General features: G+C 43.4%; 1 protein-coding gene across 4 annotated transcripts in view; it reads left to right on the forward strand.

The window, feature by feature from the left end:
* USP13 (ubiquitin specific peptidase 13) overlaps positions 1-13680 on the forward strand; it is a 135047-nt gene that overhangs the window by 70717 nt on the left and 50650 nt on the right. For all 4 annotated transcript variants that reach the window (XM_003310124.7, XM_054682362.2, XM_009446898.4 and 1 more), the window contains 2 exons: positions 5172-5243; positions 5600-5693. In XM_003310124.7, coding sequence (XP_003310172.1) covers positions 5172-5243; positions 5600-5693 — 166 coding nt within the window. The remainder of the gene's footprint in view (positions 1-5171; positions 5244-5599; positions 5694-13680) is intronic.

Consider the following 13680-nt stretch of genomic DNA (forward strand, 5'->3'; position numbering starts at 1 on the left):
GTGTGGGGGTCAGTGGTGAACAGAAGGACATGGTCCTCACCCCCAGGCATGAAGTAAGCAGGAGATACAGGCATTAAGAAAATAATCATAGTAACAACTGCATGCTTATAAACATGGTACATTCCATGATGGAGAAAGGAGGGAGGTGGTCAGAGAGGAGCCTATGAAGAAGGGACACACATCCTGATGCATGTGCAGGAGGAGTGAAGACAGAGGCTTTATGTTTTTGAGAATTTAGTATTTGAATCTCTCCCTAGTCTTGTTTCAAGAGTCTTAGAATTTTATATTACTAATATTTTACATTCTCATTTTATTTTCTAAACATTTACTGGATATATGAGAACATGAGCAATGAACTATTCATACATGTCTTCAGTCTTTTCACCCTTTGACCAAATATCACTGGATTGAAATACTTGTTCTTCTCACTTCTTTTTCCCCAGCAGGTCTAACTCAGTGGAGTTAGATTCAGGAGCAGTGTCTTCATTTTGAAAGTAGAAAAAGTGACTCAGGGCCTGGCATGGTGGCTCATACCTGTAAACCCAGTACTTTGGGAGGCTGAGGCAGGAGGATTACTTGAAACCAGGAGTTTGAGGCCAGCCTAAGCAGCAGAGTTAGATCCCATCCCTACAAAAATTAAAAAAAAAAAAAATAGCCGGGCGTGGTGGTGCACACCTGTAGTCCCAGCTTCTCGGGAGGCTGAGGTGGGAGGATTGCTTGATCCCAGGAGTCTGAGGTTGCAGTAAGCTGTGGTTGTGCCACCGTACTCAGGCTGGGCAACAGAGTGAGATCCTGTCTTTAAAAAAATAATAATAAGTCCGGGTGCAGTGGCTCACGCCTGTAATCCTAGCACTTTGGGAGGCCGAGGTGGACAGATCACCTGAGATCAGGGGTTTGAGACCAGCCTGGCCAACATGGTGAAACCCCGTCTGTACTAAAAATACACAAATTAGCCGGGCACGGTGGTGTGTGCCTATAATCCCAGCTACTCGGGAGGCTGAGGCAGGAGAATTGCTTGAGCCCAGGAGGCAGAGGTTGCAGTGAGCCGAGATTGCTCTACTGCACTCCAGCCTGGGCAACGGAGTGAGACTCTGTCTCAAGAAAAAAAAAAAGAAAGAAATAAATAATAAGAAGAAAATTAAAGAAAGGAAAGAAAAAAAGAAAAATGACTCAGAAAGATTAACTGGCTTATGAACAGCCGTAGCATAATTTGGGAACTTGGCCTGATTCCTTGGTACCCTGTCTGCCATTTGAACCTAGTTTACATTTCAAAATAATTTTTATTGAGGATTAAATCTAAATAAACTGGTGTACAAATGGAATGACAACCAAGGTAGATTGCTAGATAGCAAAACTACATCTTTTTAAGAATTGCTAGATTACAAACAGGAGGTATAACATCTATGAAAATTATCTAGCGTTTCTTCTGCATTTTAATTTAATTTTGTTACAATGGAAGATTTCCTTCATCAGTTAGAAAAGGGATATACATTGATAGCAAAATGGACTTCTCTCTTTTTCTCCCTGACCTCAGGTACCAGCAAAGTGAACTTTTCTGACATGAAAGATTTATTCTTGGCTGGGCATGGTGGCTCATGCCTGTAATCCCAGCACTTTGGGAGTCTGAGGTGGGCAGATCACTTGAGGTCAGGAGTTTGAGACCAGCCTGGCCAACGTGGCAAAACCCCACTCTACTAAAAAATTAGCCAGGCGTGGTGGTGCGTGCCTGGGATACCAGATACTCGGGAGGCTGAGGCAGGAGAATTGCTTGAAGTTGGGAGGCAGAGGTTGCAGTGAGCCCAGATTGTGCCACTGTACTCCAGCCTGGGCAAGGGAGTGAGACGCTGTCTTGAAAAAATAAAATTTATTCTCTTTACTCTTCTATCTATCTTGCCTTAAAGCATAAGCCTATTCATTAGTGTTCATCTTTCCAGTGAGTTTTTTTTTGTCTTGTCAAGTTTTGAGATGTGATTAAAACTGGATCATAAGAGAGCTCCTGAGTTCATCATGTTATATATTGTTAGGAATTCTTCAGTATAGTCCCTGCATCTAAATAGTTTAACTCTGAAGTTTGGTTTATGTCTTGTTTGTCCTTTGAATGGGACTGGCCCAAAGAAGCATGCTCTGTTAATTTTCATCTAGGTACATAATCTGAGCTACGACTTCTGAGTTTGTGGACAGCAGGTGCCTAGAAGTTTCTAGTAGTTAGGGAATCCAATTAGAAGTCATTGCCAAGTAATAGTGTATCATGGTTCTCTGCTAGGGTTTCATTGCAAAAATGCCTTTTCTGTTTGGTTATTGGTACTCAGTTATGGAAGTTAATCGTGTGATTGTGTGACATAAATGTATTAATTGAACAAATATTTATTGAGTGTCTTTTACATGTCAGATGCTGTTCTTGTGCTGGAGATGCAGTGATTTAGATAAAGTTGCTGCCTTCATGAGATGACATTCTAGTATGTAATCTCCGGAAAGACAGATACTAAACAAGATGTATTAGTCTGTTCTCATGCTGCTAATAAAGACATACTCAAGACTGGGTAATTTATAAAGGAAAGCAGTTTAATTGACCCACAGTTCCACATGGCTGAGGAGGCCTCACAGTCATGGAAGAGGGCAAATGAGGAGCAAAGTCACATCTTGCATGGTGGCAGGCAAGAGCTTGTGCACTTGTGCAGAGGAACTCTCATTTATAAAACCATCAGATCTCGTGAGACTGATTCACTCTCACGAGAACAGCATGGAAAGACCTCCTCCATGATTCAGTTACCTCCCACAGGGTCCCTCCCACCACACATGGGAATTATGGGAGCTACAATTCAAGATGAGATTTGGGTGGGGACACAGCCAAACCATATCACAAGTAAATTATAAAACTGCAAATAGTGATGCATGCTAAGAAGAAAGTCAGTCAGAAGCAGATGGTAGGGAGTGAGGAAGGGTGGGGGCGGCCCCTCTTGCTTTATCTGAGGGTCTCGGGAGGCGACTTGTCAACAGGCTTGAGAAGGAGCTGCCAAGCAAGGATCTGTGAGACAGCATCCCAGGAAAAAGACAGCAGAAGGCATGACCTTGAGACATGAGCAAGTCTGTCATGCCCTGGGGCGGCAAGAGGGACAAGTGGGGATGTTGTGGGCTGGGGGAACACAGTGGCAGATGAGGTCAGAGAAGTGGGCAGAGTGGGCACATGAAGGGCTGGAGAAAGGGATCTGCTTTTGGATTCTTCTTCCTAGAGCTTTCAGGCTAGAGAGTCAAAGACAACGGGGAAAGAACAACACAAAGTAGAGGGTGTGAAATAGGAAGTGAATTTAAGAAGTGAAAGGAGTGATTGTGCATTATGATTGGAGATCAGTGTTAAAGCTGGCTTTGCTCTGTTAGGATAAGCTTGCCAGGAGGGATTATAGAGTGCTCCAGGGGCAGTGGATGGGCAGACACAGCCAGCAGAGTGGTTCCAAACTTGGCCTGGTGCCTGGCTGCGTGGGTCCATTCTGGGCCTCATTACTCTCTCCCTGGTAGGCTTTTTTTTTTTTTTGAGATAGGGTCTTGCTGTGTCATCCAGGCTGGAGTGCAGTGGTACAATCACGGCTCACTGCAGCCTTGACCTCCTGGGCTCAGGCAATCCTCCCACCTTAGCCTCTCGAGTAGCTGCAATTATAGGTATGTACCACTGCACCCAGCTAATTTTTAATTTTTTTCTGTAGAGATGGGGTCTTATTTTGTTGTCCAGGCTGGTCTCAACTCATGGGTTCAAGCAATCTTCGCTCCTCGGCTTCCAAAAGTACTGGGATTACAGGTGGCTTGGAGACTTTGGAAGCTACCTAATGAATTTGCATCCCAATTTCTCACCTCTCAAATGAGGATAATGATAACAACAATCTCTTCCTCATACGGTTGCAATGAAGACTCAACAGGCTAATATAGGAAGCCCTCCAGAAAACGGTAGCTGTCACTGCTGTTACCATTATTATTCATTTTGAGATTATTGGAACAATTTTTAATGTTAAAGAGAAAAATTACCCAAACACTTGTTAAAGATGATAAGGCAGACTTTATTCAAGGGGGTCCATGGCCATAGGTATAGGAGCACTGCAACAGGGCCTGGCAATGGGGGAGACATTGGACTCAACTCTGATTCCAACAAGGTCAAGTGGGGATTTATAAACAAGGAGTTGGGTGGGGCCAGGGGATGGAAAATCACAAAGAAGAAACATCAAGGATTAGCTGTTTCTGGCTACCCAGACTTAATGGGATTACTGCTGAAGGCAGGCCAGGCTGGTCAGACAGCAAGGATGGGTGATTTTCACTAAACTGACTTAGCAGGATGCTTACTTAAACTGGATCTACAAGGACAGAGAGGGAAGCCCAAGGACGGGCCCAGTCAAGCAGAGGCTTCAGAGGAGCCTGATGATGTTTTGGTTAAGTCGAGTCTTGTCCCTAACTGTACTGTTGTCTTTATTTATTTATTTATTTATTTTGAGACAGAGTCTTGCTCTGTCATCCAGGCTGGAGTCTGGTGGCATGATCTTGGCTCACTGCAACCTCCACCTCCAGGGTTCAAGTAATTCTCCTGCCTCAGCCTCCCGAGTAGCTGGGATTCCAGGCACGTGCCACTGCACCTGGCTATTTTTTGCATTTTTAGTAGAGACGGGGTTTTGCTGTGTTAGCTAGGCTGGTCTTGAACTCCTGACCTCAGATGATCCACCCGCCTCAGCCTTCCAAAGTGCTGGGATTACAGGTATGAGCCACAGCACCTGGCCTCTGTACCACTGTCATCGAGGTGGTGATTATTGTGATGGCTTAGCCAGTGGTTCTTAACTCTGGTTGCATGTTAGAATCACTCAGGGAACTTTTAAAAGAAATTCCAAATCCCAGGCCTCAGTCTCACGCCATGAAATTGGAACATTTAGGGGTGCTTCTGGTTTTGATATATGTAAAAGAAACTCTTTGGGTGAATCTAACTTACAACGAGGGTTGAGACCCACTGATAGAAGCATAAACGTTTCCGGAAGGTCATGAGTGCTGGTAGGGGTAGAATCTCATGAAAAACTTTTCTTCAGGTAGATTGTTTAGTTTGACAAAGGGGCAAGAAGGTCTTAGCAAGAATTTTGATGGCTTGTTTTGGTTCTGTTCTTCTTGCAGTTGCTATGTTTTAACTATTGCCTCTCATTTTCTAGGTATGTAGGAAACCTTCCCAGAATATTTGACTACTCGCCTTTAGATCCAACACAAGATTTCAACACACAGATGTAAGTGCCAGATTTGTATTTTTTTTTTTCCTAGAAAAAGCATCCAATAAAATGTTCATAGTGGTTATCTCTGGGTTGCAAAATTAAAGGCAATTCTTCATGTATTTTTAAAAAAGTGTTCCAAAATGAGAATGTGTTACTTTTATAAGAAGATAAAGTTATCTACAAAGGACTGAAGAAAATTTGAAACTGGTATCAGTATGAAGCAGAATCAAATAAATAAGTTATTTGTGTGTAACGCAGATCAAATGCTCCACCTAACAGCAGTTGTACTTATTGATATTCATAGATAAATTTAATATTACTATGGAAAAACAACAATGACCTTTTTGTTTTTGTTTCTCTGTCCTGGCCAGGACTAAGTTAGGACATGGCCTTCTCTCAGGCCAGTATTCAAAGCCTCCGGTGAAATCTGAACTCATTGAACAGGTGATGAAGGAGGAGCACAAGGTATGTGTCCGAGCGTTTGCCATGTTGACATGTAGGTAGGGAGGAGCTTTAGAATGTGGGTTTCCTATGATTTGGCACATGGTGGCCATAAATTTAGCAAGCTGTCAGAATAGTAATGTCATTTCAGTGTCTAGGGTGCCTGTCTGTATGCTCTTAAAAATTGTGACAAGGAATAGCCAGGGTTGTGTTTATAGAGACAGTTGCTTCATGGATTATACATGTGTGCCATCATTAACCATCTTTAGAAACAGTATTCTTTATAAAATAGAGCTGAGATCGAAGGACTAAATCTCATAAAAATATAAACATTTTCCCTTTGGTAACACAGTCTCGGCACTTACAGTGTCTTCCTTCTCCTAAGCCTCAACTTTGTTGGCTAGAGTTTCTCAAGAGTCTGGTTGTTAAAAAACAACACACAGGGTCAGGCATGGTGGCTCACACCTATAATCCCAGCACTTTGGGAGGCCGAGGCGGGTGGATCACCTGAGGTCGGGAGTTTGAGACCAGCCTGGCCAACATGGTGAAACCCTGTCTCTACTAAAAATACAAAAATTAGCTGGGCGTGGTGGTGCATGCCTGTAATCCCAGTTACTCAGGAAGCTGAAGTGGGAGAATTGCTTGAACCAGGAGGTTGCAGTGAGCTGAAACTGTGCCACTGCACTCCAGCCTGGGCGACAGAGTAAGACTCCATATCAAACAAACAAAGAAAACAACACATAGATTCCTTAGTCCCTCCGTAGGACTGAGGAATCAGAATTTCAGGGGAGGGCTTGGCATTCCTCAGGTTTGGTAAGCTGCCGGGTGGTTCTTAAGCAGGCTCAAGTAGGAGAAACTCCGTGGGCCAGTTGTTACTAATTAATAGAACCACTGAAAGATGGGCTTGATGTTTTAATGGCCAGACCTGCATTTCCACTGGACCCTCCCTATGCTGCTTGTTGTACAACTCCAGAGGGTACTACTCATAACTTGGTCTTTTTGAGTGGTGCCCTTGGAATTGTGTAGTGCACAGCTTACGCATCTGTGTTTGGCACCGTCCTCTCCCGTTGCCACAGATGCCCTGAGTGGAACGCGTGCCCCACTTCCCCGCCACCTGCTCTGGCTTCCTAGTATCCTGTCTTGACTTACTGGGCAGGCTTGTTCAGTTCTGTGTCTCAAGTGTTTATCTTAAGGCAGTCCTTCTTAGCCAATACCTGTAGACTGAGAGCAAGAATCAACAGTGAATAAATATCCTCTTGTTCATCAGGAAGCCAGCTAGTTGTGGAAATGGAGCAAGCAAGAGAAGGGAGATTATGGAAAGAACATATAGAGGCAGCCTTGGGGGTGGGGAGAAAGAAGTAGGTTGTAAAGGGGGTGGAGAGGGAAACACATTCTGAATGGCAAGCCCAGGAGACCAGAGTGGTATGGGAATAGGAAGAACTGAAGTTCTCAAGTTGCATTGTTACCCAGCATTGTAAGATAGCAAGGTCCTTATCCACCAGAGGCTGGAAGGCTCCCATCTGAGATACAGTTGAGGAGGTGGCTTGAGGTAGGGCTGGAGTATGGGGTTATCCAGGCTTCTTCTACTTCTGTGCTTCTGTGAAACTTCGAAGAGGTGATTGTGGATAAACCTCAGTCCAAAATTGTGTTATGATTGTATTGGTTCTGCGTTCTCAAACAGGCGGTGTCACTTCTTGCATGGCTCTTCTGGGGCAGGGTCCATGCTCTCTGCTGGTGGTGAAGGAGCTGGAAGTCGGACTCAGGAGCCTGGCTTTCCCTTCTGGTTCTGCAAGGAGCTGTGTGACTATGGGCAAGTCATGCCACCTTCCAATCTCACCATTCAAGTGGCAGAATTGATCTAGGTGGTGGTGGTGAATGTTTTAGGCCCAGGAGTCCCCTTTCTAATGTAAATAAAATAGTGGACCTTGCGTGACTGTTTCTGTGCTCTTGGGATCTCCTCATTTGAGAAAATGTGAAATGAAAAGTCATCAATTTAGTGCTGTTTGGAAATAAAATTTGGTTTTGTTAATATTACAGTGTCCTTTTATGTTAAAAAAAGTAGTTCTTATATGAGCAAGGCACACTATCTATGCAGTCTACAAGTAGTATCTGTTTGGAGCCCTTGTCTCTCTTCCCCCATTGGATTCGGTGGCTGTAGTGTAGTAGCTCCTTACATCTCCAGGGTCTGAGGCTTGTAGGTGGGAGCCACTGCTCTGGATCAAGGTGTGTGACCTGGAAGCACTTGGGCCATCTCTGGGATGTGTTTTGCTTGGTCCACACATAAAATCTAAATTTCCATCTTCTCTTAATCATTCAGAACGTCTGACAGTCCCAGGCCCGCGATGACAGCTGGAGCCAAGGGGCGGCCCTCCCTTCACACAGGACACACAGTCCCAAGCTGGCTCCGGTCCCTTTGTGACTCATGACCTGACTGGGACTCTGGGTATTTGGATTTGTGACCCTTGATCTAGATGACTTGTGAAATCCTTTCCAGCCCTCAGATGCCACGATCTAGTGGTCTTGAAGAAAGAATCTTGATTATGAGAAGTATATATGTGCATCTAGGCAGGGGCAGGGAGGGCCCATCCAGCTGGGTGGGAGACAAGTGGGTCTTTGGTCCAGCATCGGTAATATTTCTTTAACGCTCAAATAGAGCTCACATTGACCATGATTTTCCTTGTGGCCCTGGGGGTGTCCGTTTCAAGCTGTTCCTTGAATAGACAAATAATTTAGAGCAAAAATCTCCACTTTCCTTGACAGTAGAAGGAATTAGTTTCTCAGGCATCAGGATTTTCACTGGCAGTTGGTTTCAAAGGAACCAATTTTTGAGACTCTTTCCTTTTCTCAGTTATCAGAAGCCCTTTGGAAGGATGGTCCTGTCCCAGGCCTCTGGTGTTTGTGACTTATAGATGAGCCTGAAATGCCCCAAGAGAGGGAAAGAAGATTCACTGAAACAGAAAAGGCGATAGATGATGAGAGGAATGTATGGTGTGGGGGAGAGAGCATGAAGGATGGGTCAGAGCCATGTGGCAGAAACACCTTTTTACGGGGCCACCACCACGCATGGTCTTAATAACTAGCATCACATAGTGCTTGCAAAGGGCCAGGCTCTTCCTCTATGTTCACTGATGCAGAAACGGATGCACAGAAGCCTTGCCCAAAGTTGCAAAGCCAGTGAGTGGCAGGGCTGGGAATTATATCAGGCAGTTTGGCTCTGGAGTCTGTGTTTTTGATCACTGCATTATCCTACTTCCCTAACAGTTGTTCCAAGACTTATTTCAGGCTCCCAGTGCCTCAGTGTGTGGATGGTGGCAGGTGGATGACAAAAGGGGGCGTTTGAAGTTTGCAGAATTACCAGGTAGCCCAGTTATGAGGGTTTCTCACTGGCATCTTCCAAGTTGAGTCATTTCTAGAATATATACTTCCCAGTATTAAATTAATCTGCTATAAACCAAGGTTAAATCTAGCTTTTTATATATGCATGCTTAATAAACATTGTCATGCATAAAAAGGCAGCAGTATTTATTTGTGGTACCGCCATTTTTACTTAAATGTGTTGAATTGAATTTTAAGATTAACTTGCACTTGCAATAGATAATAGTTACTATAAAAGGGCATTTTTTTCTTCAAAAAATATTTTCTCTATCTTTATGCATTCTAAGGCAGTGCTTTCAAATGTTTTAAAGCTGAACACTCTACCTCATTTCTTCCTCCAAAGATAACATATTTTAAATAACTCTGTATTCTGAATAAGCTGCATTTCTTAAGTGACCATTTATTTGATTTCTCATCTAAATAATCCTCAACACATAATTGCTGGTCTCAACTTTTCATCAGCGTGAGATAACCAGTGTTCTGCTTCAAGGTGGTATAATTTTAGCTGTGAACATAAGAGCTTTGTTTCCCTTAACCTCTATTTTCCTAGGTTAGACACATGTAACCTTTCTGATTCACCTTTGAAATATGAGTAATAGTTCGGGAATGCCCCTGTCCTCTTAGCTTAGGAGATTTGGGGTTTGGGCCTGGGTTAAACTCTTACTGGTTCAAGGTTTATTGTTTAAGGTTAAAAATTTAAATCAACAGACTTCATACACTTTTGTTTTAGGGACAGGCAGACATGTGTCTATCTTCCTTTTATCCTGTGGTTTAAAAGGATCTGTGCAAGTATTGCTATGATGTGATAAAAGCCTCAGTCTTGCGGCTTGCTTATTAATTAAAGCATTCGGCTCAGGGGAATATGGTGGACTGTGTCTGGCTGTCTGTGTGGTGCACTCTGTTAAACAGAAAGTCCTGCGTAAGCATTTGGGAGAGATTCTGAACACTGAAGGCCTCCCTCTAATTTTAGCTGATCTGTTTTGCAATTGCTGATGGAGAAAGTAAGTACAGTATCTTATTAATATGACAGGTTCCTTAGTTGGATGCTATTTTGGTGACTTCCTGGGTCTCTGTGTTATAAAGTTAGTGGTCAGGACTAGCCATTGCCTCAGGTGTCTGAGAGCCAGCTCTCAAGTGAGAGTGTGTGTTCCCTGAAGGCAGGGCCGACTCTTGGTCAAGTTGGGTCTCTGCCTCTCATCTTGTGAGGTGTTGGGCCCATAGGGGACACTCAGGTGATGTCACTGGCTCATTGCTAAATGGGAAACATGCTTTCTGTAATCTAATTCTTTGGTTCTTATTTTGGATTTTTGGTTTCTTTTAGGGAACTGCCTTGTCCAGAGCCTGACCTTTTTTTTTTTTTAAAGGAAAAATTGTTTAAATTTGCATATATATACAAAAGTAGAGAGCAAAGTATAATGAATCTCTATGTACTTGATGTGCAGCTTCAATAATCATCCTGCAAATCTGGTTCCACCAGTTTCCCTAAACTCTTCACTCTTCTCTTTCATTTCCTTTCTCCTTTTCTCATTTTTTCTCTTCCTCTCCTTTTCCTTCCCTTCAGTATTTTAACATAAAATTTAAACATCCTCCTTTTCACCTATAGATGTAGTTATGCATCTGTAACTATAATACCTTCTTTCTTCTTTTAACATAAATATTGTATTAAAAGTTTAAAGTGTCCAGCCAGGTGTGGTGGCTCACACCTGTAATCCCAGCACTTTGAGAAGCTGAGGCAGGAAGACTGCTTGAAACCAGGACTTTGAGACCAACCTGGGCCACACAGTAAGACCCCTGTCTCTAGAAAAAAAAATAATAAAATAATTAGCTGGGCACAGTGGCGTGTGTCTGTAGTCCCAGATACTTGGGAGGCTGAGGTGGGAGGATCACTTGTGCCCAAGGGTTTGAGGATGCAGTGAGCTGTGATTGCACCATTGCCATCCAGCCGGGGCAACAACAAAACTTCATCTCTTTAAAAAAAGCTGTTTGAAGTGTTAAAAGCACAGCAGCAAAATTAACAACCATCCCTTAGTATCACGAATACCTAGTCCATCTTCTGATTTTTTCCTGCATTATCCAAGATATCTTTCTAAAGTCCCCCTCCGTTTCTTTTTGCAAACTATTGATTTGTTGAAGGAGCTGGACTATTTGCTTTAAGTTTGCTCTAAAGATTGCTTCTTTGAGGTATTGTTTGACTTGTGTTTGGTATAAGGTCGCTAGATCTGGAGGCTTCATGAGATTCAGGCTCAACTTTTTCAGAGCCTGACTTTCTAATAACTAGGTGTGAAGTGAGCATATTAATAGTTGACCACGGGAATTAGTAAGACGTCCCCTCTGAAAGCAGAGAGTAGGCATGGGGATGGGTGTTAGCAGATGGGGCCAGGTGATGATCAAGGCACTAAGCTTGAAGTAGATGAGTTTGAGCTAAGATGCTCTAACCCAGCTGTGAACCCCAGGAACTGGTCTGCAGCATGATGTGAAGAGGAGGAGGTAGCATCTGGTTAGGGAGCTTTTTCAAATAACTTCTAAATGATCGACAACTCTCAAGCAATAACTTGACTGTTGAATAGAGGATTAAGAAAAGTTGGTTAAGGAAAATGAAGAAATGAAATGGTCACAGAAGCGTGGGAGGGGAATGGCTGAGAATGGGCCACAGTCCAGGTATGGGGCTGAATTTCTAGTGTTTCCCACCATGGTCTCTATTGAAACTTCTCCTTCTGGTTGTATGGCCACATGATGGCCCAGAGCAGCAGCTAGCTCTTCAGAATTTACTGGCTTGTTAAACTTCCCAGAGCGGCTGCTTGCTATGGTCTGTGTTGGGGACTGGCAGCCACACAAAACTTGAATCACAGATTATAAGAAATAACACTATCAGCAGCAGGCAGTGAATGCATGCTGATGTGAATGCCTAAACAGAAATGCACAAATGCCGAGGGATTTATTCCAAGTGGTGCCTCCATACTCTTCAAAGTGGAGAAATAACTGTTGGACTGGCTTGTGATGTTGGCCCTAGAGTTGTGTAGGCTTGAAGAAGGGTTATGCAGACTCTTGATGTGTTGTCTTCTCTTTAGCAGCTAGTAGGATGGACTCAGGGACCTCAGAAATGAGATGTTGGCACATGTATACCAAAAACAGCATAAGGACACTAGAGAAAGGGAGTGGAGAGATTTTTTAGCTTTGTGACCCTGGACTTAATAACTCTGTGCCTCAGTTTCCCCATCTGTCAAGTGGAGAAAATCATCATCACCACCTCATGGGGTTGGGTGAGTTAAGAAAAATATATATGTAAAGTGTTAAGAACTGTGCCTGGCACGTAGTGGGTATTCATCCAAGCACCTGAGATTTTTATAGCTCTCGGTAAATATCTGCTTAATGAGTACATAAATGTTAGCCATTATATGAAGCTAGGGCATTATTATTGCATGCTCGTGTCAGCTGATACTATGTGATATATATCAGCACTGTGAATGAAGAAAGTCACAATTTTTACATAGGTTTCAGGAGGTATATATACAGGTAGTAAAATTAATTGTCAGGTAGTAAAATTAATTGTGCTTTGGCTAGCGCTGGAAGCACAACTGAAGCCGTGTATGTGTGTAAGCTGGTCATTTATATACAGGTTGTTAGTCCTTAGATGCCCAAATGCTGCCACTTTGAGGAATTCTTTGAGAGCTACCAGTGGTGTTTCAGGTCCTCTGTGGTGTTCCCTAACATTTGTTATCGATGCGTGTGTATGTCTCTCATCTCCTCTGTTGTCTGTAAGCTCCTAGAAGGCAGAATCTCCAATAGTGCTCTGCATGAAGCAGGCAGTCACTAAATACTAAATGCCCAGACCAGATCATGTTTTCAGCAAGACAGGGAAATTCATTCGATTTTTATTAGAAAACACTGCATAGAACATGTGTGTTGGAGGGATGTTATATATGGAGCTGCCTCTTTGTCGCAGGGAGATAGATAAAGGAGTTTTCTCATCAGCTGTTGCATATGACTGTGATTCTGCAAATGTGTCATCGTCCCCAGACTATAAGGCATGGACCTCCATGAGAATTCGAGGAGGTGTACGACATGGCCTCCACTGCAAAGGCTGCAGAGACAGACCAGAAGCAGGCTGAAAGTTAAAGAAGGTAGAAGGCAGTTTGTGCTCTGGACTTCAGAGGAGAGGAATATGGTCTGCAAGCTAAGCAAAGGGAGGTTTTATGGAAAAGTGGGTCGGTAGCAGCTACAGCATTTGCAGAGAGGACATAAATTACTTCTTTGGCTCAAATGACAAGGTGAGGTTTCTATGACTGAGACCTAAGTGTGCTTACTTGTTTTTGCTACAGACAGCCTGGCACTGGAGTTAGAGCCACTCTGGTTAGGCTTTGTTAGCTGCATGGCAGTTGGGTGTTAAGACCACTTTGAGTTGAAAGGCCTATCTGGCACTTCTCTGCCAGTCTCAGCTTCCCGAGTGAAGATAAGACTAGTGTCCGCTTTCTAGGGTTACTACAATTATTAATGAGACAGTAGGTATCACCATTAGTAGATGGGCTGAACTTGGAGGAAATATTTGGGAAACAGCTTTATCAGGTGCACATCTTTATTGCCAAAGGTGATGTGGAATCTTCCTACCTGCCTCTTCAGAGCATCCTGGGCAGATCCC

Source organism: Pan troglodytes, chromosome 2, assembly GCF_028858775.2.
Source record: "Pan troglodytes isolate AG18354 chromosome 2, NHGRI_mPanTro3-v2.0_pri, whole genome shotgun sequence".
Taxonomy (NCBI): Eukaryota; Metazoa; Chordata; class Mammalia; order Primates; family Hominidae; genus Pan; species Pan troglodytes.